This window comes from Camelina sativa, chromosome 5 (assembly GCF_030686135.1).
Source record: "Camelina sativa cultivar CO46 ecotype springtype chromosome 5, ASM3068613v1".
In the NCBI taxonomy this organism is placed as follows: domain Eukaryota; kingdom Viridiplantae; phylum Streptophyta; class Magnoliopsida; order Brassicales; family Brassicaceae; genus Camelina; species Camelina sativa.
The window spans coordinates 6,020,375-6,045,606 of record NC_141884.1 but is presented as its reverse complement, the minus strand read 5'-3'; the positions used below and the strand labels follow the sequence as shown (position 1 = coordinate 6,045,606).

The window sequence follows — 25,232 nt, the reverse complement described above, 5'->3', positions numbered from 1 at the left end:
ATTATCTAGTAACTCTAGTGGATATTCATAGTCACAAGTATGCGTATTTTATCATAGACAGCATCTTTTGTTTATCACCTAATTAAAGTACAGTTCAAATTCAAACAGTACTCCAAAGCCAAACTATAGCTATGCCATGTGAGCACAAGGAGGCATTCGATGAGTACTTGGAGATTGGTGGCGTGGTAGCGTCACGGTGTCAACAACGTACATACCAATAGAAAGCAGTTTTCTCTGTTTATTTATGACATATTGCTAGGGGGAAACTTACGCGTTGCTAAACTTTGCAGTTACACGACGACATAATCTCAACTTTTCAAGCAACATTATGGTTAATCATGTTTGAACATGCAAAATTATGGTTAATCATATATGTAGAGTGAGTGCTACGAACTACTACATGAAGCACTAATACGAATTAGCAACGAGGAAACATTTCTTTATGTATGGTCCATTATGTTCTAGTGTGTACAGTTGTCTCAGCTGCAACTATTTGCATCTCTAGGAAATCCTTGAGAGCCATTAGCAATAACATATATTATATAACCCTTGAGAAATAATCATGGAGTTCCTTCTATTTACAACTAATAAGCCAACTTAATTTTGTATTCTATATATATTAATATATAACATCCACACAGAAAAGATAACCTAAAAGCATTTGAGTATTTAAAAATCTAGAAAGATAATTTATGATGATGGGTTCTTCGAAGCATCAGGTAAAAGCAGGGGATTTGCAAATAGGGCAAGAGTTCTTCATCGACAGCCATTTCTTGATGCAGCTCCCATGGTAGTCATGACCACACCCCTTCACTTCCCCCAACTCTTCTTTCTCTTTGTACTCCTCCTATTTATTACCATTAACACATCACCATTAGCCTTTTTTTTACTTGCATAATGAATTGTTTTAGCCAAGCAAATCTTACCAGGCAGATAGCACATTTTCTTTGCTCCTCAGTTTGATACAATGGATAATACGTTGTCGCTAACAAGCAACTGGAGATAGCGCTGTCCGATAAACCTGTGTTGACACTCCCAATCCTTTCTCCAAGAGCAAGAAGATCCTGGATGGTGTCAATCACTCAATATATATCAGTAAGCCTATGTGAGGGGCTTCAAAACACAAATATTTGGCTATTATATTAACCTCATAAGTCATGTCATCGATGTCGAGCCTCATGTCTCTGTGGTAATCAGGCGAGTTTCTGGATCCATCGTAGTGTGGTTCTACGACCATGAATACCTGTTTTTACGCACAGCCCAAATATTTATTATCTTTATGTTTAATGTGATTAGGACAGACTTTAACTCAAAATAATGCAGCTGTAAGGGAACGCCATACCTCAGATGAAAACCGTTCATGGACAGCAACTTCATCGAAAGGAGGCTGAAACCTCTCATAGGAACTCCTGCGTCTCCCTGGGCGATCACCGCTACGCCATGAAATGTGTGGTGGTGGCCTTAGATGCCTAGAAGGATAAGTCTCATTGACCAAATGAGACCTGTCTCCAGATGAAGATGCTACATGTCCCAGTCGCGAACCATGCGAAGAAGATCTATAGGTGGGTGTTGACCTATGAGAGAAGCGGCTGCTGCTTGTAGATTGTGTTGAAGTTCCAGGAAAACCGTGGGAAACTGTAGGGTTTCTGTTTCCGGTAAGTCCATGGTGATAGCTGGAAGTATCAAGAGAAGTGCTGTTGGCAACACTTCTCGCAGGAAGAAAATTATTTGTCTCCGGACTAAAGCCTACAAGGTAAGAATTCATGTGGTTATAGAGACGGAAAAAAATTCAGAGCTCGAGACAAACTGAAAATTGCATACCTCTAGGAGCTGGGGGGGGTCTAGCACAGTTCCAGTCCTTATCTACGTGAGATGTATGGCCAGGAAATTGACCTGAGCCAGAATGCTCAACACTGTGGTGGTGTGCATAATGGGAATCAAGTCTCGGGGTTCTTGAAAAATTATTTCTATCAAAGCTGGTCTCTAAATCAAGTGTAGGACGACTCCGGACATTCCTTGAAGAACCCTCTCCCCTGATCAACGAATTATTACTTTGGTAAGTTGGATTCATGAGCCATGGCATGTAATGAGGATCATGATCATGCTTTATTGATTTTCCAAGGTGAAATTCCGCGGGGAATGGTGTGTCTGAAGAAGTTCTGTCACTGTGGTATCGGCTTGAACTGCCCATTTCATAGATGGAAGAACCAGACGGGCTTTTTCGCTTTTGTGCTCCTCTTACATTTTCCATAGATTGATCAACATAACTAGCATTTGACCATGTCTGGTTGTTGCAGTTCGAAGAAGCTGGAAACGTCACATAGTTCTCATGTGGAGCAGAGAAAGTTGCAACTGTCGAACTCACGAAAGGGTCATGAGATGGGCCCGAAGCCCCCGGATTGTAGTGTGGTCTCTCCACACTATGACCTGAGGCAGTATAGGCATTTGGTCGTGGAGAAGAGTTCCAATGAGAAGAACCTGACATTCCTTCATTCGATATGTTTTCTGCTGGATAAACATGCGATCTGTTCTCACTTGTCCCAGATCTTGCTGAGAAAATGTGGGGTGGATAATATTAATCAGAAAATCCAGAGACACTACTAAGGAAAAGGAGGGCATCAAAGATGATTATAAAACCCAGCCTCCTAACTCTCACTAGCTGAGGGTCTCCACTTATCAAGATTCAAATTTCGCCTAGTGAAACCCAATCTACCCATAGGTGAAAGCATATGGAACATCCTAACCTAGAAATAAACATGCATCATCAACCATATAGCTTTTACAAAGGTTGAATATCAATCTCTAAAACATGGAGATTGAGGTTATAAGATTGATTTCAAACAATTGAAAACAGTTTAAAGATCATTAGCAATGGAGAACTAGTTACCTAAACTCGTATATGGATGCTCTGGGTGTATATGATTCCATCCTTGATCATGTTCATCATCAAAATATTGGGATGAGCCAGGAAAATGTCTGTGCCCCATGATTACACAACACTTCAGGTCCAATTAAACCTGCACAGAAAAGTTCTCTCAACATTCAAAATTTATCCAGAAATACATTCAAAAATATTTATGTAATTACCAACCAAATTCAGGTTTCTTTCATGAATAGTATTTCTTAAAGTAAACCCAAGAAGCACTAAATGGTGACTGAAAACACTAATCTGTATTCAGTCTGATAGTCACATTCCAAGGTAATGTATAAGAAATCAGTCATAGCTCTAGTACGAATTACCATATTCTACCTCAGATCTCATGAAATCATAAGCAAACAAGTTTCTGTGGACTTAGGCTCTGTGCTGCAGGAAAGTTCATGATGCTTATAGATAAAATAAACCTTTACTAGTACAGATCTATTTCATAAGAATAACTTACATTTTGTCAGTAAAAAAGACACACAGTACTTGTTCTTAGTTTAGCCAAAAGAAAAAAAAGAGAGAAAGAGCAAACAAGATTGGGAAACTAAGAAGCCTTTGCATTTAAATCATCACTCTGGTTCTCGCCTCTACAAACCAGAGCCATCAAAACTTAAGAGTAACACAAGGAGTTCATAAAGTTACAAACTTTCAGAAAGTCAATAAGTTTTACAGAAGCAGTCAACTGAGAATCAAGTATGACATACAGAAGAGGAGGGAAGAATATACTGTATCCGAATAGAAGAACATCAAAGCAAGTCGATGCAAAATAGGTAACTATTAATATCATCATTTGAGCTTCTATCAATGCAGTGCTTCTTCGTTCATATTCACCAACAATGATTTTCAACCTCAAACAAAAGGCACTCAACTACTTAAGTATTGTTCTTTGTTACAAACAATAGATTTGACAGCTCTGGAGTATGTATACATTGTATAAAGGCCATGTACATGTCTTTCACTAAACTTACAACCATGATTGACTAACCAAGAAAACTACATGGACGATCCAATAGCAGGACATAAGCTTACAGTATTTTATAAACTACCTTCAAAAATGCACCTGCAGGCAAATAATTCTAGCAGGATATAGGTTTGGAAATCCTAAGCAAAAATACACTACACTACCCAAGTGAAAAAGCTGTTGTGCTTGATTGAGAAACTGAATCACCATCTCCACACACCTTTCAAGTAGACCAACCGGAAGCGATGAGGCCTGTGACTTCACTAATACAATAAGAACACCAAATTTAGTTCCTTTTCTTCGGATCCACAATAATACACTACAGCTTCCTTGGGTGAACGGTTTAGTCCACAAAAGTGCTAGCCAGTAAAGGCATACTAACTCATTTACTATTTCAGCGCTCTTATCATCCTAAACCCACCAGCACACCTTGATAGACTCCTGAATTCGGGACTTATGAGCACAAGGATTGTAAAACAAAGTACTGTAGGTTGTTTGAAAGGATGCTTGATGAAATTAGCATTAAGTTTCACATCATGGTGCATCGGAATAAAATGCTTGGTATGTGACAGCATGTCATTCCAGACACCATTGTAGGATGAATGTAGTCTTGTAAGAAAAAGTAAATTTCCACACTTGTGGATACCTTGAACCAGACCTCAAAGCATCTTCAAATGACTAGCACATTCAGGTACACATATGATGCCGGTTGGACTAGTTGTGATTATTTGCTTACTCCCATAAAGATGTAATCGGATCAGAATAAATCCTACGCCACTAAAAACTGGCGGAAGAACTGAATCGAATAAACTTCACAACCACAAAAAATTGGTCATTAGGAGTAGAACTAACCACGCTAATAACCTTTGGATCACTTATCTGTTTCTCTTATGCTTTGCCAATCAACCAAGAAGGTCCACAACTAGATCTGCAAATCAGAATAAATCAAGGATAGGCCAGCCAGTAGCCACTGATCCTATGTGTTACAAAATGCTAAGCATGAGAAACTAACATCTGTATGAAAAGTGTTGATAATTTGCAGTTTTAAAGAGAAACGATGCTATAATTTCAAAAGTTTTCTAAAAATTTCTGGTGGAAGATGAATTCTGACCTGAAGTCTATGGTCGTACTAGCTCTCAACTCTCCCAAACAACTTGATAAGGTATAAGGTATTCTCCAGTTTTCTCAACTACCCGAGGTTCATGGTCGAGAAAAGTATAATAGGTTTAGTAACCACCATTGCACCTAAACCTGCAGGATACAAACCAGCTAAGCCTAGGTTATGCTAATATATCCCAAACTACCTAGCCCGTCGCTGCAGCAGAGCATGGACAACTTTTACCAACAGCTAACCAAAACATCGTAGAAACTAATCCATGGTCTCTTCTCAGTTCTCAGCATCGGAACAAAGCTAACTAACAAAATTCTAAGTCCGGTATCCTCAAAACCGACTCCGATTTACAGGACATGATCGCGATCAAACCCGAAGTTTGCGTGAAAAGTCACCGATGTAGCAACAAAACCGGGAATAAACCGGATTAAACCGACAAAAAGCAAACAATCATCACACAATACACACACGCAATCCCAAAACAAAAAATGAAGCAAACAAAACAACGATCGGTAACGAGAGAAATAATAATGATAAAATTGCAATCATCATCACAACAAGGATCGGGAAAAAGGGACAATAATTTACAAACCTTACCACAACGTTTCCCCCCAGCGATGAGAAATGATACCGATCGGAGGAGAATATCAAAAGAGACGGTATGAATTTCGTATTAATGACGCAACTTTTTTCAGGAAAAAGAAAGGGTTTAGAGAGAGAAATTATATATGTTTTTGCTTCTCCTTTTTTTTTTTTGTTTCGGTGATTGGTACGAACGAACTAATAAAGCCGATGAAGAGGATCGGTTTATTAGAAGAAAAAAAAAATCAAATTAAAGCGGTTTGAGTACTTTTGCTGTGACAATTAATCCGCCTCTGACCAGTGACCACCTTCACCGCCTACCGGTTAAACCCGTTCAACATCTTTTTGTCGACTAACATGATGATTAGGCATATTTGTCGATGGCTTTTTGAACCTTAAATCTTTAAAAAAAACGTATTTGCTATTCCTTTCACGCCACCTCGAAGCTGAAGTAGGAAATTTATTTTTATTTTCGTTGCTGACTAGAATGGGCCTATATTTTGGACTGTGTATGGGCCTCAACACTGAAAGGTTCGGAGAAACCCAGAGATCCATCCAAAGATCTCTAGCCGTTTAATTACACCCACGGGATCTGGACCGTTGATTGAGATGACTTTTAATTTATCAATGAATAGTCCGATTTGATTGATGATGATGATGATGATGATTAAGAAAGCAAATAAAAGAAGCGAATCGGAATATACACACAAAAGTTAGAAGAGGAGAGGAGAGGACCAACAACAACAACAACATTGTATTCTTCTTCTTCATAGAGTTAAATCACCTAGCCATTGGAGAATCCAGAATTTGAAGTTCCCTTTTGATTTTTCTGGCGGACGATGAGCAGAGCTTAGAGTAAATTTTTGCATCCAATACGATATAAAGAGGGGATTTGTTGATTTTAGAGTGGGAGAAGAAGAAGAAACCCTAGCTAATGGATATGATCAGATGCTGCTAGTAAGTAAGTTAGAGAAAGAGCGAAGAAGATGATGAACACTTCGAATGGGATGATCTCCGGGCCTTCTTCTTCGTCAGCTTCGGCGGCGGCGAATCCTCCTCAGTCTCCCGGAATCAAGACGTATTTCAAGACACCTGAAGGGAAGTACAAGCTCCACTACGAGAAGACGCATCCTTCTGGGCTTCTTCACTATACTCATGGCAAAACCGTCACTCAGGTTATATATATGCTTTGATTCGCTTTTTGTGTTTTTGTGTTTGTGTGTTTGTGTGTGTGTTTTAATCTATGAATTGAAGTTTAATCTAATCTTAATTGAAGTTAAATCTAATCCAATTGTGATTGTGATGTGGTTTGCAAGTGATTTCTGAGGATTGATTTGGGATTTTTTTTTGGGGTGTCAGGTTACTCTAGCTCACCTTAAGGACAAACCTGCACCATCGACACCAACTGGTACTTCGTCAAATGTCACTGCTAGTAGCGGTTTCAGGTCAGCAACAGCAAGGTTATTAGGTGGTGGGAATGGTAACCGTGCGCTTAGTTTTGTTGGAGGTAATGGAGGGACCAAAAACGTGGGTGCAAGTTCGAGGATTGGTGCCTCATTCGCTGCCTCTAGTTCTAGTACCTCGGCTACTAATACAAATTTCGACGGGAAAGGAACTTACATTGTCTTCAATGTCGGTGATGCTATTTTTATTAGTGACTTGAACTCGCAAGACAAGGTACTTTACTTCTACTCCTTTAGTCTTTCTTAGGTTTTGATTTGATGTGGTTGTTTCTGGTCACAGTTAAAGAAATTTTCTTTGGTGTAGGATCCTGTAAAGTCTATTCATATCAGCAATTCGAACCCTATGTGTCATGCGTTTGATCCAGATGCTAAGGATGGACATGATCTACTTATTGGACTGAATTCTGGGGATGGTAATGTACAACTTTTAGATCAAGTTTGTTTACTTTTGTTCTAGATGAAAATTTTGTCTTGTTCTTTATTCTTTTGGTGAATTATTGTAGTCTACACCGTATCACTAAGACAGCAGTTACAGGATGTCAGTAAGAAGCTTGTTAATGCTCATCATTATAACAAAGATGGTTCTGTAAATAACAGGTAAGATTTTTTTTTCCTTGTAAACTTCTTTATTTATCTGAATTGACATGTGGTCACGTAGTTATCGTTGTTTTTTGTCATTTTACTGGATATATGCTCTAGGTAACGCTCAATTTAGTGAATCAGATTATATACATTATACTAGATTCCCCCTTCTTGGATAAAATTAGACTTAAGAAAAATCTGGCTGAAATATCCTTTCTGGAACAATATATATATTATTTGTGTCATGTGATAAGATAAAGTTTGTTCTTATCAACAGTCGCTGTACTAGTATTGCTTGGGTGCCTGGAAGTGATGGATCTTTTGTTGTTGCTCATGCCGATGGAAATTTGTACGTGTATGAAAAGGCAAGCACTGAATTCGGAAAAAAATATTGCGTTTGACTTTTCATTTACCTAATTTTCTCTAACTTCTGACCTGAGTAATTATTATACTTCCAGAATAAAGATGGTGCAACTGAATCTTCATTTTCTGCTATAAGAGATCCGACACAGTTTTCTGTTGACAAAGCAAAATATAGCAAGGCACCTGATTTTGCTAGTGTTTCCATTGGTTTCTTTTCTGTCTTTAAAATAATACTCATGTTTTCACTCCCACAAATACTCCTGCAGAGTAATCCAGTAGCGAGATGGCATATTGGTCAAGGTGCTATTAACTGCATTGCATTTTCAAATGATGGAGCATACTTGGCAACTGTTGGAAGAGATGGTATGATGCTCTTTATTGTTTTATCGCCGACTAGAGTTCTTTCTCTACATATATCTTTCTGTTGAACATTCGTTTTCTTTTTTTGACCATGTACAGGTTATCTTCGAATTTTTGATTTCTCAACCCAAAAGTTAGTGTGTGGTGTAAAAAGTTATTATGGTGCTCTACTGTGTTGTGCTTGGAGGTGACTGGATCTAATCCTTTGACTAATAATCTTCCCTAATGCATTTGAAGGAACTGAATTTTCGTTCACTCAAGCTGCTTTTACCATGGATTTGTTGTTGTATGCTAACATTGTGATCGGCCTGACAGTATGGATGGAAAGTACCTTTTGACTGGAGGTGAAGATGACTTGGTTCAAGTCTGGAGTATGGAAGATCGAAAGGTTGTAGCGTGGGGTGAGGGACACAATTCTTGGGTATGGTTTTCAAACTGGAGTATAGTGAATTTTGTATGTAACACAAACACTACTTGACTACTGTTATCTGCTTTCTCACAGGTAAGTGGAGTGGCTTTTGATTCGTATTGGTCGTCACCAAATTCGGACGGGTCTGGCGAGAATGTCATGTATCGGTTTGGTTCAGTTGGTCAGGTATATTTCCTTCCACGTTGGGAATTAGCCTTGACCTATTTCTATCGATTGAACAGTCTTAATATATTTACTCGAGAACAAGAATAGACCTCTGACCATCAAATGGAACGTGAATAAACTGCTGCTCAGATTCTTGTGTATTTAGTTTAATAGGATATAAGAAATGTAGAATAATCCTAGTGTAGGAGAGATAAATAGTTAGAAATTGAAATGAAATGTTTTCATGGAAAAACTCTTTTGATCATATGGGGCGATAGCATTGTCCATATAGTGTATCATGTGGAATTTGCTAGATTATGGGCATAGATTCGTTAATCTGCTCGGTAAAATTTGTTAGAAAGTGAGTTTTCCATTGCCTTGGCACACTTTGTGTGAATGTTGTGTCAGTAACTTATACTTTGATCTTCTGTTAAGTGTTCTTGGCTCGTCTTGCTTGTGCTAAACAGGACACACAGTTACTGCTATGGGACCTAGAAATGGATGAGATTGTAGTTCCGCTTCGGAGACCTCCAGGAGGATCACCCACTTACAGCACGGGGAGTCAGTCCGCTCACTGGGACAACATTGTTCCAATGGGGACACTTCAGCCAGCGCCATGCATGCGCGATGTCCCAAAGCTTTCACCAGTCATGGCTCACCGTGTTCACATGGAGCCCCTCTCGGGCTTGATCTTCACCCAAGAATCATTGATAACAGCTTGCAGAGAAGGCCATTTAAAGATCTGGACACGACCAGACAACCAGTCCAGTAGCAACACAGAAGCATCAAATCCAACCACAAGCAAACCCTCGCTGACCAGCAAGGTCGGTGTTTCTAGTTAAGTCAGACACCATTCGATCATATTGTTTCAGGTCCTGGTTTCGAAAGGAAGCCATGTGAATATCTCTCCTGATATTTAATCTGACTCTATTGATGTATGTGAGAGGCTGAGACATATCTCTGGGGATTGATGGAGAATACTAAAGAGACGAAGAGAATTTTCGGATGTAATTACAAGAAAACATTTATTTTGGATTTAGGGCTTATATCCAACAAATACTAACCAAAGAAACAATAATTCAAGATTGGTGCTTCAGAAGAAGACGCTAAAGTGTTTTTTCTGCACTGCAGTGATTTTTTAAAATTTTCCTATATTTGTTTCTAGTTATTTTAAACCATGATTTTTTATCTTGAATATATTGAGATACATTTGGAATTTTGGATAATTACACTGGATTGAACAACTTTATCGGGTTTTATTAATTTGTTTAATCTTTCCAAACGTGTGTCCATCTATAGGTCTTTTGTGTATTTGTTCAGGCTCTCTTTGATATAGTTATTTGTATATGAGACGACGATTTTACTAATTGACTTGTAGTTTAGAGAGTTTGCCAATATAACTAGGAGAGGGCGACAAGTCGACAACAAAGTGCCAAACATAAAACACAACTAAAAAGGGTTCAGAATGAGCTGGCGACTGTGCCTTTAAGAAAGAGGAACATATGTTTCTTGTACTTTTTTCAAGAAAAGCTGAACACTAGTTTTGTATTCTAATTTCTAAACCAACTAACTAACTACTAATGCTTTTTTTTATCTTTTTGGTGTAAATGTTAAGAACCTTTAATGTAAATAAGCTTTTAGGTAAACATCTGAAATTTTTAGTATGTGTGACATTTTATCAATAAAATTAAAAAATATTGACATGAAGGAAGAACAGAGGCAAAACAATTTGGTTTTCATTAATTGTTTTGCCGAGTACACAAACATTGACATTGGCACATATCAAAGCATTACACCACAATTAAAACAGATAATAAACAAGAAGAAAACAGGGCATAGTTTTAAAAAAGCAAAGTTGCCAATTTTTGTACATACATAATAACACAACTATTTTATAATCGTTGTTATCATGATTGTTGTTTTTGTGGCTAAATTCATACGTTGGCCGCACTTCTGAAGGATCCGAGGGACTTGGAACCTGATGCCCTTAGGACGAATTGGTGATAGAAGGCAGCAATCGCAGCTCCGATGAATGGTCCCACCCAGAATATCCACTGTAATTATATATAGACCAAAGAAATATATTGTTATTTCCATAAAGCCAATAGAATCATAATTTGATTAAGAGAGGTCAAAAAGGAGTAGGAACATACGTGGTCATCCCATGGCTTGCTCTCGTTAAAGATTACGGCAGCTCCGAAACTCCTGGCCGGGTTAATGCCTGTTCCGGTGATGGGAATAGTGGCCAAATGTACCATAAACACGGCGAACCCAATAGGAAGTGGTGCCAATACCTTTTTTTTTTTTTGCAAAAGTAACACAAAGTATTAATTATGTAACCATATCATGACAAATTTACTAATTGATAATATGAAGAAAATAATACTAACGGGAACGTGGGAGTCTCGAGCGTTTCGTTTGGGATCAGTGGCGGAGAACACTGTGTAGACAAGGACGAATGTTCCGATGATCTCTGCTGCGAGTCCGGTGCCTGTGTTGTAGCCGTCGGCTAGAGAGTTAGCTCCTCCACCGTAACGAACGTAGTAAGAGCTTTGAAAAGCCTTCACGAACCCAACTCCACAAATAGCACCCAAACACTGAGCCACCATGTAAAGCACTGCTCTAATCAACGACACCTTCCGGGCCAAAAACAATCCGAACGTCACCGCCGGGTTAATGTGACCACCTTCAAAAACGTTTTGGGGTTAATATCAAATAAACAAGAAACCAAAGGGTACGTTTATCATGTCACAATTTTAAATAACTAAACCGGTCCGGTGTGATACCTGAGATACCGGCGGTGCAGTAGACAAGAATGAAGATCATGCCACCAAAAGCCCATGCGATGCCGAGGATTCCAACGCCTCCACAGTCAACTCCACCAGCGGTTGTGTCGGACTGAATCTTGTAGCCGATAACAGTCAAAACAGTGACGTATAAGAAGAGGAGAGTGGCTACGAACTCGGCTATGACGGCTCTGTATAAAGACCACTTAGTAAGCTCCTCCGCGTCGAAAAACGGAGTAGGCGGAGGATCTTCGTAGTCCCTAGATTGAAATCCCTCAGGTCCTTCCACGTCTTTCGCCATTTCTTTACTTTTTTGTTGTTATGAAAAATGTGTTTTGTGGTTTTTGTTATGTGATTTGTGAAGAGATGAAAGGAAGGTTGTTTATATAGAGAGACTATAGAGTTCCTAGTGTGTGCTCTTATTAAATTTGCTTGTCCATGGTGAATAATTCATATTACGTATTATTATTTTGATTAGATTACAATAATGAATTACTTTTGGTAGGTTTATGGTTGTTCTTATTATCCGTTTCAATGAAAATGAATAGTATTATAGAATTGTCTGTGACGATTATGATTATTTTTGTGGAAGTTTTGCTTTTCACTAATTAATTACATAGCTAGCTGTGATGATAATATATAATCTAAACCAATCTAATCATTGCTTCATTATTAACAGAAATTGGTTTTGGTGTAATAATATAATCCAGTTTTTAAAAGCAGAATTTTCATATTCTCGTGTAGTTATTACAGTAAAAACCAACTGATCATGGGTAATATAGTTACTGTCTTTGTGAGGAAATTAGAATTCACATTTATTTGTGGTTTCAATTAATTTTCCAATACTTTAAACTAAAAGCTGAACGTACATATTTTGAGAGTCGGATTATTTAAAAGAATGATTGTGGAGCTATCAATAAGAAGAGCGACCTTTTTAATTCTAAAATTATTATGGTAGATAATGGAGTTTTATGGTTAAATTAACTTAGCCTCGCCGCCCCATACCTAAACGTAGTTTTCATTTGGACCGACCCTAACATTACTATATGCTTCTATTTTTTCTTTCTCTTGTCCCTATGTCATGAGCCTTGTCCTCTCCCTAGAATAATATAGACTGTCACTCAATTTTACACATTAAAAATTATAAATTATATGAATCTTATCTATTTGGGCATACTTGAAATTCGTTTTTAAAAACATTCGGCTATTAGATGCGATAACGTTAAAAAAATTCAGATAGGTAGATTTTATCAATGGTTGAAAAAACAAATCTAACTATGTCGATTCCACCATCTTCTTAATTTGCTACTTTAAACCTCGTATACAAACTCTCTAGAAGGACCTCCTCATGTTTTCAGTTTTTTGAATAGTACCATTAACATCAAAATAAAAGATCTACGAAACTAAATAAACTATATATTATACACTTCACTAATAGTCACTTATGAAAAAACTTGATTTCATATAATTACTAATTGTGAAAAAGAGTTATTACATCAAAATGAAATTGTTACTACACTACATATAGTACATACCAATTCTTCTTCTTCTTTTTTTTTTTTTGTTTGGAAAAGGTTAAGTAATTCTTCCTCTTGTTTGTGATTTATAACGGCTAAATCAATATAACTCCTAGACTCTTTGTGATTGAAATAAGAAGAGAAGAAAAGAAAAAAGAAAAAGTATTTTGAGCAGTAGCTCTCAACGAACCCTACCATTATATTTTTAACATAATTATTACATGGACAGGATAAAAGAAACGGCGTCGCTTCAGGGGTTCTGTTTCCACTAAATAGGTCGAAATATGATGAAACTCGGGTCCACTAGACCGCAGAGAAACCGCCCCAATAGAGATAGCTCCGACAATTGGATCGGCACCGTCCATACAGACTAAGTCCAACTCAGTACAGCCGTCGGTTCCACCCAACCACTCCTCTAACGCCACGTTGTGCAAACCCCACAGTCAACAAATAATCATTATTTGCTCTCTCTTCCAAAAGCAATTTTCTTACGTATGTATCCCACTCACTATTCTGTATACAAAATTAAACTAAATTAGAAAAACAAAAGTGTATACATACAGACAAAAGGAATGTGGTGTAGTGTTGTGTTCGTGGCCAATGTTTTGCCACATCACAGTAACCTTATCGTTTTAGCGACATTCCTCTGATCTCATTGGATTAGAGTTCCAACATCAGCTTAATATTTTTATTTGTCTCTTTCATTTGTAAAATAATGGTTACGTGTAATATTCTCTATAGAAAACATGGGCTAATTTATTCTGAATTCTGATTAATTTATATACTGAATAATACATTTCGTGGTTCTTTAAGATAACTCATATAAAATGACTCAAATATATAAATTCAAAATATTATTGGCTTTAATTGGATGTTCTACCAAACTATCATGGGAAAGATGCAAGAATGATCAAGAATGTGCTCGAAACGGCAGGAAACACACGAGTTTTTTGACACGATCGTGACAAATACTTTACAAAGTGATATAATCTCAATATTTGCCAAAAACTTTTTTTTAAAGTACCTATGCATGTGGGTAAAGCTTGTAGATAAGGTAATGTATGTAAACATAAATGCATTTCTGATTTATCATTGTTTATATATATATATGTTCACTTGTATAGGTTGCTCACGTTTTATTGGTTTTTTGGTTGTTTGTCAACGGTCAAATTTTTGGGGTGATATGCCTAACAAAATTTATTGACGTGAATTTGGGATGTTGATATCTCCAGTAAAAGTCAGTAGCAAATAGCAATAATTGAGTTATTTGGAATTAGTCACAGTTTTTTCTTCGTTTAATGTTTTCATGTAAAAATGTAAAATAACTAAATATAGTTTTTACTTAAAAGTTTACTTACATCCCACTCAAATTGGTTCACCAGGTTTGTGTACCTTTACAACTTATAACTTGACGTGAATTTGATGATTAAATAAGATTACTAACTTACTAAGTAGTTTAAATAAATCTAGAAAGAAATTAAAATTAGTGTAGATAAAAGAAAATGATTGCTCTTTGCATCTAATTTTTTTTTTCCTTGTACTTACTATATTCACAAACATATGTAATCGTTACAAAAATAAAACATTATTGTCTTTAACAAAAAAAAAATAACATTGTTGTTGTTGTAACATCAAATCAAAAGTGTCACATAAACCAAGAAGAGCTCACTCTCTATATAAAGAGCCTTTGCTCTTCATCTCTCACAACCACAAGTCCAACAACAAACAACCACATTCAAAACACTTCTCCTAGATAAGAAACTCTAGAAGCATCTATTAACTTATTATGGCTAAAGACGTGGAAGGAGCTGAGGGATATCAGGCAAGGGACTACGAAGATCCGCCACCTACTCCGTTTTTCGACGCGGAGGAGCTTACCAAGTGGTCTTTATACAGAGCCGTCATAGCCGAGTTCGTAGCCACTCTCCTCTTCTTGTATGTCACCGTTTTGACTGTCATCGGCTACAAGATTCAGTCAGACACAACCGCCGGTGGAGTTGACTGCGGAGGTGTTGGAATCCTCGGCATCGCGTGGGCTTTTGGTGGCATGATCTTCATTCTTGTCTACTGCACCGCCGGTATCTCAGGTATCATATATCAAACCGTACCGGTTCAGTTATTTTTAAAACTATGATATTTATAAACGTATCCTTTTGGTTTCTTGTTTATTTGATATTAACCCCAAAACGTTTTGAAGGTGGTCACATAAACCCGGCGGTGACGTTCGGATTGTTCTTGGCCCGTAAGGTATCGCTGATTAGAGCAGTGCTTTACATGGTGGCTCAATGTTTGGGTGCTATTTGTGGAGTTGGGTTCGTGAAAGCCTTTCAAAGCGCTTACTACGTTCGTTACGGTGGAGGAGCTAACTCTCTAGCCGACGGCTACAGCACAGGCACTGGACTCGCAGCAGAGATCATTGGAACATTCGTCCTTGTCTACACAGTGTTCTCCGCAACTGATCCCAAACGGAACGCTAGAGACTCCCACGTTCCCGTTAGTATTAATTTCTTCATATTATCAATTAGTAAATTTAATATGATATGGTTACTTAATACTTTGTGTTACTTTTGTAGGTATTGGCACCACTTCCAATTGGGTTTGCGGTGTTCATGGTACATTTGGCTACTATTCCCATCACCGGAACAGGCATTAACCCGGCCAGGAGTTTTGGAGCCGCTGTAATCTTCAACGAGAGCAAGCCATGGGATGACCACGTATGTTTCTACTCCTATGATCTCTTAAAACAAATTATGTTTCGATTGGTTTGATGGACAAATAATGGAATGTTTTTTTTCCTGGTCTATGTATCTACAGTGGATATTCTGGGTGGGACCATTCATCGGAGCTGCGATTGCTGCCTTCTACCACCAATTCGTTCTAAGGGCATCAGGTTCCAAGTCCCTCGGTTCCTTCAGAAGTGCAGCCAACGTTTGAACTTAACCACAAAAACCAACAATGTGGTCATCATTATTATATTTATGTAGAAATCGGGCTCATGGTTTTTTTACAATATGCCCTCTTTTCTTCTTCCTGTTTTCTACTTGTATTTGTGTGTGATTTTCCTTTTATCAATCGAGTGAACTGTTTTTCATATTCGCAATGTCTATTGAGTTTTGTGTATTGAGAAGACCACTACTTCGCTTATCCTTTATCTCCATCTACTCTATACAACGTGTATATTGAATCCCAATTTGCAGATTGAATGAACACAAACATTGCCATTGTTCTTTCCCATTTCTAATCCTAAAACATTTCTCTACTCTAACCAACATTTCAATACTCTGATTCCTAACGCAAATTCAGATTCCTATGACAAGTTCAAAGCATTTCGTATAAATTGAAAATAGCATAAAGATTGGGACTGGATAAATAAATAAAAGTTGCAATAACAATCCAAAACTGAGTTGAGAGTCGTTGTTGTTGTTCTCTAGAAAACACAAAACATAAGTAGAAGAAGAAGAAGAAGAAGAAGAAGAAACTAAAAGCTCAAATAGAAGAAGAAGTAAAAGAAACAAACGAACCATTACCCTCCTCTTCAATTCTCAGGAACTTCAACTTCACCTTCTTGAATCCCCTGTTGAATATCCTTTGGATCTTTACCATCCACAGTACACCCAACTGACACACAAGTCCCCAAGATCTCTCTCACTGTACCACTCAACTCTTTAGCAATAGATCTAGGCCTCATGATCCTTGCAATCTCAATCACATCTTCAAACGATATGTTCCCGTTATGCTTAATGTTCTTCACCTTCTTCCGATCTCTCTCCGGCTCTTTCAACGCCTTGATGACGAGTGCAGCCGCCGATGGAACAACTGTGACCTTAGCTTGACGGTTCTGCACCGTCAGCTTGACGGTTACACGTAGTCCTTTCCATTCTTTGGCGGTTTCTTTGGCGATGTCTTCTCCGATCTTCTTTGGTGCGAGACCTAATGGACCGATTTTGGGAGCTAGAGAACTCGCTGCTCCGACTTCTCCTCCTGTTACGCGGACGTATACGTCGACGATCTGACTCGGATCCAACTTCGGCGGCATGGTTCGGTGTTTTTGCTTTCTCGGGGTTTTCTAGGGTTTCTTTTAAGATCGAGTCCCGAAACGAGGAGGCGCTTGGAGATGACGATCCTAAGGTTTTTGAAGGAGGTTGTAATTAGGGTTTACGAAAAAATGAATTTACGATTTTAGCCTTATTCGTAGTCGGGCCTCTATTGGGCTTTTTTATTCTAAGGAAGCTTTCACTAACCCGGTTATGTTCGGTTTAGTTTGATTGAACCTGTTTCACTGAAAAGCAAAATCGTTGAATCTTTTGCTGGGAGAGTCAGAGAAGTGAGAGAGAAGAGAGGCTTCTTTGGTTTGGGGCAAGTTCGTCGTGGATGATTTAGAATGGCGGGAGGATCTGAGAGGAAGACGATACTAGTGGGTTTGGTTCTAGCTCTTGTTCTTGGTATCGCTGTTTACTTGAGGCTTTGGACTATCGATTATACTCTGTCTTCAGATGACACTGAACGCTTAAGGTTTGTTAAAATGATCTAATTCTGTATTTGATTCAGTTTGATCACTGTAAGGTCTGTGTTTTCGTGTTGTTGATTTGCTTAAAGTATTGGTTTTTCTGGATGGGTCTTCAATTTCAGTAGCTTTGGATTTTTCAACTTTTATGTGAATAGAGCTGCATTTTATGGAATTAGGGATTTTGTATGGTTAGTGTTATAGTAGTGGTTTATTAGGAATCATTCAAGTAAATGTGTATGATTTGAGATTTTTACAATTGGTGTAGGAAACAGTTTGATTTGGCTAATAGAGAAGCAATGGATGAATCTGCAGACTGGAGGAGAATGTTTGATAACGAAGCTGAGAAAGCTTCTAAATGTACAAAAGAACTGGCGCTGGTATTTTTCTAAGCTCCTCCTTGTAAAAATGTTTCTTTTTTTTTAGCATTTTATGCTTTTTTTCCGAATGTAATTGTCTTGACACTGAACTAGACTGTCACTAGCTAGTGATGTGGTTGTCTCTCTGCTATGGGAATTTACAGCTTTGTCTTCTCTACTTAGATTGCTTTCGCCGTTTGTGCATTTATATGTTTGAAAACCGTTGATCAAGAAGCATCAATGCATAGCACACTACCCTAAGTCTCTGAGGGTAGTTTTCTGTCTTTGTTTCTATTGGCTTTGAACATTGTCTTCTTTTCCTACAGATCAAAGAGTCATCTCGGAATGGAAACGGCAATCAAAAGCTGGAGTCATTACAAAAGGTGACATTCCCCACTCAAGAATTCAAATTCTTTTAGTATTGTCTTACGTTGGATGCTCATGGCTCATTAGTTCGCTGTCTCTCTCTTGAGTAGGAAAATGCGGCATTGCTCATTCAGATAGAGAAATTAAAACAAGAGCTTGAAGCTTCACGGTTAAAGTGTCGCTCACGACAGGCACCCCGTTAGAATAATCTTCATGATATGTTGTCACTTGTCAGTGATAGTCCACTGGTAAGAAAAATCCTGTATTGTCATAGATGTTTCTTAGGCTCTTTCGTGGGATAGCTTTCCAAAGAAGCACTACTATACAACACCAACCTCATAACCTTGTACTGATAATTGATAAATCAACTTTTGAAATTTAGCTATCAGGTCCTTTGGCTGAATTCATGTTGTAACTCCAAATGTTTATTTGATTCTTAGGTTTATAAATACTAGATAGGCGAAGAGCTGCACTTATAGTTTTTGAAGAAGGTTGCACTTGTACATCATTGTGGTTAGCCCCGCTTGTGTTGTGTTCTTGCCTCTTAGGTTCCGTGAGGGCACAGAAATAACGGTTTTATTTTAAGGTGTACAGAACGGAAACCAGAAACTATACCATAGTTGAGTATCATAAAACTTTCTGATTTCTCCTTGTGATCGTTTTATTGCGGATGGATTGTACCACAACTCTTTCTGTTTCCTTCATTGAACCGGTCTTTACATTAATATATGATTCACAAATCACCAAGAGACTAGTGGGTCTGTCACGCTAGCAAAACATGGTCAGAGGTGAAAATTCTAGTCAAGTATTGTCATTTATCGATTCATAGTAACCATCAAATGAAAATATTGATTTCATTACGTATCATGTGAAAATACCGTTTAATATTATTTTGGTTAAACGAATTGGTCAAACTCCACCATCAATTTTTTACTTTTTGGAAATGAAATGAAAACTATAAAACAAGAAGAGTTGCGTTACTGAAACCTGATTGATTTCATCATATATCTAACTTTCCTGTTGGTTACTCAACGTTGGACTCCTGACACTATGGAGAGAAGTTTAAGTTGCTACACTTCCTCAACTCAATACGAAAAACACACAAAATTAGCAAATCATGTCACTCCATATCATTTTGCATCATCCTTATCTAACTTGGAATCTACAAATAAGTTACGTTTCAACATCATCTATTCACCCAAACAGCCAAACCCAACCACTCACTCCCCTTCTCCTCCTAACTCGTATTGCCTCAGGATTCCACATAAATCACTATCTTGTTGATATAAACTAGATGACTCATGGAATAAATGACATGACTTCGCTTAACCGATAAGATCAACTACTATAATTTTCCAATGTAAATATCTGTTTCAAAACATTATACTCCATCCTTTGTTTACATTATATTAGGAAGATGGATTTATCTGAACTTATCCTGTGTGCTATATTTTAGTGAGTGGCTAAGGACCAGAAGTTGAGAATAAAGGAAGGAGACACAGCAAACCAGCTGATGAAGGCCATTGCTGTGGCGGTCTCGAACCTTGTACAGTGATTCACGTTACATTGTCCAAGATCGTTGATGAGTACAGTTATGCCAGCAGACGCAGATGCAGCTGCAAACGTAAGGGTTGATGTGACCTGCAAACAAATGAGAGATAGGGTACAATTGTACAAACAGTCAATCGCAATGCCTCTTAGTAAACTAATTAAAACATCAAACAAGAGATTGATCTTTGTAAAGGTCTTTTACTCCATCTCCGATTGTGAAACATTGAACAGCATACTGATTTCGAAGGCTTCTTCTCACCAGAAGAGCATAAGCATCTACAATAAAAAGAGATAAGCTCCACAGGCTTTGCAAACTAACCGCAAGAACCAAGCAACTGTCACAAATCATAAGAGAAGAGCTTGTCAGATTCATATTAGACTCTAAAACCAAAATTGCTCAAACTAAATCCTAATTCTCAAAACCAAGAAGTCTAATTTCATATCAAAACCCTAATTTCACGCCAACATCAAACAAATTTGATTCCAAAGACCTACTAAAAACCCTAAAAGTTAACAGAATCTTAAAATCATCGAATTTGCTAAAATCCTAGGGTCTAGAGTCAGTTTAGATTACCAGAAAGCGGTGGCGGAGCGGAAGTCGGAGGTGGTGACCATGACGGAGACGGAGATAAGAGCAGGGATGAATTGAGAGAGACGGAGGATGAGACCGCCGGTGGTTCCGGGCATGCCCTGCACATCTTTCATCCTTACTTGTGGTCTATCGATTGCTCCGGTAGTTGGAGCCATCGGAAGCACATCCACCGGGTGAATCGCCGGCCGGCTCACGTTCATCATAAGCAGCTTTAGAACAGTTCCCACCAAGAACTGCAACCTGAAAATGACGTTTGCGACTTGGCCAATACTTAAGAAAACAACAAAATGTGATGTGTTTTTTTAATCAAATTCACCCAAAAAAAATTACTATTATTGCTCTTAAACTTTATATATCAAATTTTAATATTTGACAAAGAGATATTCACTTTACTACTTTAGTGTAAACTTTAAAATTCATTAAACAGAGTAACCGACGTATTTTTAAAGAAATTAATAACTTTTAACAAGAACAAAAACATAGTATTAGTGTCGGTTTTGATTGATTAATCTTTTTAACGTCTATTTGAAAGATGTTGACGTCTAATTTTACATTTTTTCATAAATTAGGTAAATGTTTGACTCTTTATAGGTAAGTAAGTTATCCATAATTTTATTTAAATATTTGAGAATATGACCTATGATCTCACGTTAACTAATTTTTATCAAATTAAACACTCGGTTGCGTAGTTTATTTATTTATTTATGATGCAGATTTGTTGTATTTTGTTCGATAACATGTTATTTTTACTAAGCATCGCGTTATTTACCTAAAAAACACACAAATATATATACTATTAGTTTATTAAAAGCCAATATAGTTATTTACTTAATTTCTCATACAAGTTAGAATATCTCTCTAAATAAATAAACGTTTAACAGTTTATATTTGAGTTAGTATTACATTGGCTACCCAAAAAAACACACACTCAAATTTTTTTTTTTAAAACATTCCAAATATAGTAAAATTAAAAATGAAAAGATTTTATCATGCAATCTGAATTATAAAGAAAAGATGGTTGCTTTTTTAGATTTCCTTTTTTTCTTTCTCTTTTTCTATGACAACATTTTCAGATTTCCTTTTAGATAAAACTTTTCTAGATTTTTTTGTTGTTTTCGTTTGTTTTTTCTGTTGTTTTCTATTGGGTTAAGAGACAATCCCTGGCATTGAGTATTGACTATACATAATATATGTTTGTCGGTATTGATATCCTGTGAGGAGATAGATAATGTATGAGACGACACGAAAGTGTGAATTGTTTTTGTTACAAAGGAAAAGAGTTTTGGGCACTTACAGAATTTTAAAAAGAAAAAGAAAAAAAACATTTGGCTTGGAGTTAAAAAAGACTTACTAATAATAATTTACATAAATTAAGAACTTCCCCCGTAGTGGAAACTAATCATAACCTATTCCTTCCTTTTATAGTAAGATTAAAATCGTGAAAGTCTCCGACAATTTTCATATCTATATATATGAAAATATTTTAAGTAGTTTTTTTCTTTCTTAATATAGATAATCTTGATCTTAATCACTCTTCAGACGAGTAGCCAATCCGTTCCATCTCCCAACAAAGCTTAGTTGCAACACTTTCATGGCAAGGTGCATACTCCTACAAAACAACAAACACTTTTATGAGATTATGAAGAAATTCAGAAAATTACAATGATCCATATATGTATGTATCTTCAGTTTTCTACAATAATTACCTCTAGCATTTTCACCAGCTCTTTAGCAGTAGGTGCAGAGACTATGATCTCACGAGCAGTCGGGCTAATGAATCCTTCTTCGACGGCTTTGTCAATGAATGAGAGCAGAGAGTTGTAGTATCCATCAACATTGAGCAAACCCACCTGCAGAAAAAAAATTGCTATTAATCTTGAATATCTCAAGCCTCGTTTATTAAAATCTGAGAGGGTTTATTTATTTATTTTACCGGCTTGTCATGGATACCAAGCTGAGCCCAAGTTATGACTTCAAGCAACTCTTCAAGTGTTCCATAACCACCTACAATGTTCATACAAAACTTTTAGTATATTGGTTTGGTTAAGGAAAAAAATACAGAAGATTAATTAGTTAATTTGATATGGTCAATTCAACACATGTACAAGACAAACCAAAATAATAGAGTCTTCTCTCCTCTCTGTTACAAGTTTTGTAGTACATTGGTAAGAATATGATTGCAAAAGCAAGATCTTTGAAAGAACTTGACTTTCCATAATGATTTCAGGTTCAGTGTGGGCAAAAATATGCTATATGTGGGACTGTTTCAGGTTTTGTCTCTTACCTTGAAATAGGTAAGAAGAAAACTTTGGTCGCAGTAAGACTATACAAGCTCTATGGATAGTACCTCCCAAGTTAAAAGCAGAGCAATAAACAGAGTAAAGAGAAGAAAAAAATAAAGAGTCTAATTTTAAGTGCCAGATGTTGATGGGTCAAGGCCCTTTATCTTAGACTGTAGAAACTTTTAATTATTTAAAAGATTTTCCATACCAAAAAAAAAAAAAAAAAAAACTTTTCAGTGTAGCTTTCACACTGCAGCTTGACCAAGACAATTAACATGTTTTTTAGTTTTACCAATTTGTAGTTCTCTTCTCTCTTTGGCAAAATCAGTCAAACTTCTTTTTTCTTTTCATGAACAAATATTCCTCTTTTAAGCATTTTATTTCCCATAAATTTTACTTTTTAGAGGGTCTAAAACTGGTGTTCTTGAGGCTCATGTGTCACTAGAGTTTTGACCATTTTTTTTTCCTTAGATATCATCATTACTTGGTTTGAAAGAAAAGCAAATTTGAGGTTTATATTATTAATAAAAAAGGAAAGCAAAATAAAATGATGATAATTTGGGTGGAGGGGGTTTAAAAACACAAAACCTGGTAAGGCAATAAAAGCATCAGAGTGCTTAGCCATCTCAGCTTTCCTTTGGTGCATATCTGCAACTGCTCTTACTTCTCCTACTGTTTCACCAGTCAACTGTAAACAAAGAGCACATCCACCAATTTTATTTTTTTTTCAAAAAAAATATAATAAAAGGAAGTAATAATTAAAAGTAGTTAAAGAGGAAAAGCAGGTTTGGACTCTTCTACAGGCAAAAGCAATCATGGCAATGCAAGTAATCGTAAAATATTGGCTGTTTACATTTTTGAATCTCTTACATATATGCTTCAGTTTTTTTTTTTACAGAACCCTAATCTAATTTACCTCTTTTTCATCATTTTCTTTTCATATCCCTTTTTTATTTTGTAAATAAAATAATACAGACAAAGAAGATATTTTTAGTTTAGGGTACCTAATTGAATAAAAGGGAAAGAAGAGGAGGCAGAAAAGAGAAACTACTCATAATCATTAGACTTAAGAAAAAGGGTAATAAATAGAGAGAAGAGTAAAACTGAAGCAAAGACTGAAGATTAAATGGGTTTGAATGGTGATTTGGATAACTTATAGTTAAAAATTAATAAACAAATAAAAAAAACTTTAAATTTGTTTACCTCTCTAGGCATGAGGGTCTTGGGAATGATTCTGTAGAGTGACAACAAGATGACAAAAGCAGAGGTTTGTTAGAAGTTATTAAGACAAATTGTGTTCCATCAGAAACTCAAAAGACTGTTTTCTTTTGTATGATAAAGAAGATTCACAAAGTTGTTAAGAGAAGAGATTAAAGAAAGAAAGAAAGAGTTTTAACTAAAAACTGATTTGACTAAAAACAAAAAGTTTACCCAATAACATGACGACCACCATCATGAACGGCTTGTGAAACCAAACCCATCAATCCTATGCTCCCACCTCCATAGACTAGATCAATATTCCTTGAAACCTGCATAACCAAAAAAACAGAGTTACACATGAAGCTTAGATTTGGTGGTAAAAAAAAAAGTCTTTTGAGTTCTACATGAAGCATAGATTCAAACACATTTAACAAAAAACAGAAACTAGAATAATCTAAGAGGTTCTATCACTAGGCACGTTTCGAAGAAGCAAGCAAAAAAGCTCTGCATTTGCAAAAAGTTACACATCTAGTGAACATGTTTATAAAAAACCTTCAAAATTTACAGTTTTGCTGACCATAATGAAGCTAAAAAAGCACATCATCATCTTATTTCAAAACCCACTAGCGAAAATGAAAAACATAATTAAGTACGTAAAAGAAAGTTATATATGTATTACCAGTTCGTTGCCGAGATCAACAGCAGCATCTTGGTAACTACTCTTCTTGCCTTGGCTGCTTCCACAGAAGACACAGATTCTTCTGAACTTTGACTTTTGCATCGTTTCAGCTGTGATCTCCATTTCTAACTTAATTTAAGAAACTCTAAACTTTGGTCGGAAAGAGAAGTTTAAGGTTTCTTTGAGCACAAGAATCAAACTTCTTAAGACAGTTTTACGAGTGTCAAACAAACCTAATTGATATCTGAAAACTCTTTTTTTTTTTATATTTTTGCTGTTGTTTGTTGTAGTTTATCTTCACCACTAATGCTTTGGCTCAAGGATGGTTGTTAGTTATATAGTGCGTCTTCTCGTCATGCGTCATCGATTAATTTATATTTTAATAATTTACTTTACTTTTTATTTGGCATTTTCAAAAGTACGACACTTATTAAGAGATACAAAATTTTTAACGATTAATAAAGTTTAGCAATAGAA

At 36.7% G+C, this 25,232-nt stretch overlaps 8 protein-coding genes across 26 annotated transcripts; 3 read left to right on the top strand and 5 right to left on the bottom strand.

Moving 5' to 3' along the window:
• Window positions 1-522: 522 nt before the first annotated feature.
• Window positions 523-6,017, bottom strand: LOC104785800 (uncharacterized). 16 transcript variants are annotated; one of them, XM_087452032.1, is made up of 10 exons: window positions 5,588-5,947; window positions 4,996-5,135; window positions 4,531-4,860; window positions 4,105-4,325; window positions 2,888-3,017; window positions 1,822-2,550; window positions 1,343-1,746; window positions 1,148-1,243; window positions 927-1,064; window positions 523-847 (listed from the first exon to the last, which is right to left on the bottom strand). In XM_087452032.1, the coding sequence occupies exons 5-10, from the start codon at window positions 2,985-2,987 to the stop codon at window positions 716-718; spliced, it is 1,599 nt and encodes a 532-aa protein (XP_087308158.1). In that variant the 5' UTR covers window positions 2,988-3,017; window positions 4,105-4,325; window positions 4,531-4,860; window positions 4,996-5,135; window positions 5,588-5,947; the 3' UTR covers window positions 523-715. The 16 variants fall into 16 exon arrangements, with proteins under 16 accessions (XP_087308158.1, XP_087308164.1, XP_087308154.1 ...); XM_087452038.1 differs by having other exon boundaries at window positions 4,531-4,854; window positions 5,593-5,947; XM_087452028.1 differs by having other exon boundaries at window positions 4,105-4,812; window positions 5,588-6,009.
• LOC104785799 (uncharacterized) lies at window positions 5,954-10,063 on the top strand. 2 transcript variants are annotated; one of them, XM_010511071.3, is made up of 11 exons: window positions 5,954-6,752; window positions 6,937-7,254; window positions 7,345-7,453; window positions 7,544-7,637; window positions 7,900-7,987; window positions 8,081-8,164; window positions 8,252-8,348; window positions 8,445-8,532; window positions 8,661-8,766; window positions 8,848-8,940; window positions 9,387-10,063. In XM_010511071.3, exons 1-11 carry the CDS (start codon window positions 6,564-6,566, stop codon window positions 9,759-9,761), a joined length of 1,641 nt encoding a protein of 546 aa, XP_010509373.1. In that variant the 5' UTR covers window positions 5,954-6,563; the 3' UTR covers window positions 9,762-10,063. The 2 variants fall into 2 exon arrangements, with proteins under 2 accessions (XP_010509373.1, XP_010509374.1); XM_010511072.3 differs by lacking the exon at window positions 8,081-8,164 and having other exon boundaries at window positions 6,225-6,752.
• A 568-nt stretch (window positions 10,064-10,631) lies between these two features.
• LOC104785798 (aquaporin PIP2-2) lies at window positions 10,632-13,282 on the bottom strand. The gene is made up of 4 exons (XM_010511070.3): window positions 11,706-13,282; window positions 11,310-11,605; window positions 11,073-11,213; window positions 10,632-10,973 (listed from the first exon to the last, which is right to left on the bottom strand). The coding sequence occupies exons 1-4, from the start codon at window positions 12,004-12,006 to the stop codon at window positions 10,854-10,856; spliced, it is 858 nt and encodes a 285-aa protein (XP_010509372.1). The 5' UTR covers window positions 12,007-13,282; the 3' UTR covers window positions 10,632-10,853.
• An 842-nt stretch (window positions 13,283-14,124) lies between these two features.
• LOC104785797 (aquaporin PIP2-2) lies at window positions 14,125-16,315 on the top strand. The gene is made up of 4 exons (XM_010511069.3): window positions 14,125-15,309; window positions 15,420-15,715; window positions 15,796-15,936; window positions 16,037-16,315. Exons 1-4 carry the CDS (start codon window positions 15,009-15,011, stop codon window positions 16,154-16,156), a joined length of 858 nt encoding a protein of 285 aa, XP_010509371.1. The 5' UTR covers window positions 14,125-15,008; the 3' UTR covers window positions 16,157-16,315.
• Window positions 16,316-16,566: 251 nt separating this feature from the next.
• Window positions 16,567-17,611, bottom strand: LOC104785796 (large ribosomal subunit protein uL11y). The gene has a single exon (XM_010511068.3). The coding sequence runs from the start codon at window positions 17,256-17,258 to the stop codon at window positions 16,758-16,760; it is 501 nt and encodes a 166-aa protein (XP_010509370.1). The 5' UTR covers window positions 17,259-17,611; the 3' UTR covers window positions 16,567-16,757.
• Window positions 16,681-19,194, top strand: LOC104785795 (uncharacterized). Of its 3 annotated transcripts, none has more exons than XM_087452043.1 (5): window positions 16,681-17,734; window positions 18,002-18,106; window positions 18,412-18,468; window positions 18,562-18,699; window positions 18,892-19,194. In XM_087452043.1, the coding sequence occupies exons 2-4, from the start codon at window positions 18,026-18,028 to the stop codon at window positions 18,652-18,654; spliced, it is 231 nt and encodes a 76-aa protein (XP_087308169.1). In that variant the 5' UTR covers window positions 16,681-17,734; window positions 18,002-18,025; the 3' UTR covers window positions 18,655-18,699; window positions 18,892-19,194. The 3 variants fall into 3 exon arrangements, with proteins under 3 accessions (XP_087308169.1, XP_087308168.1, XP_010509369.1); XM_010511067.3 differs by having other exon boundaries at window positions 17,531-17,734; window positions 17,995-18,106; XM_087452042.1 differs by lacking the exon at window positions 18,892-19,194 and having other exon boundaries at window positions 18,562-18,854.
• Window positions 19,195-19,776: 582 nt separating this feature from the next.
• Window positions 19,777-21,080, bottom strand: LOC104785794 (CASP-like protein 5A1). Its single transcript, XM_010511064.3, has 3 exons — window positions 20,577-21,080; window positions 20,205-20,337; window positions 19,777-20,092 (listed from the first exon to the last, which is right to left on the bottom strand). Exons 1-3 carry the CDS (start codon window positions 20,795-20,797, stop codon window positions 19,904-19,906), a joined length of 543 nt encoding a protein of 180 aa, XP_010509366.1. The 5' UTR covers window positions 20,798-21,080; the 3' UTR covers window positions 19,777-19,903.
• A 761-nt stretch (window positions 21,081-21,841) lies between these two features.
• LOC104785793 (cytokinin riboside 5'-monophosphate phosphoribohydrolase LOG3-like) lies at window positions 21,842-25,063 on the bottom strand. The gene is made up of 7 exons (XM_010511063.2): window positions 24,756-25,063; window positions 24,308-24,405; window positions 24,080-24,110; window positions 23,465-23,564; window positions 22,528-22,598; window positions 22,301-22,444; window positions 21,842-22,203 (listed from the first exon to the last, which is right to left on the bottom strand). Exons 1-7 carry the CDS (start codon window positions 24,876-24,878, stop codon window positions 22,123-22,125), a joined length of 648 nt encoding a protein of 215 aa, XP_010509365.1. The 5' UTR covers window positions 24,879-25,063; the 3' UTR covers window positions 21,842-22,122.
• Between the last annotated feature and the right edge of the window lie 169 nt (window positions 25,064-25,232).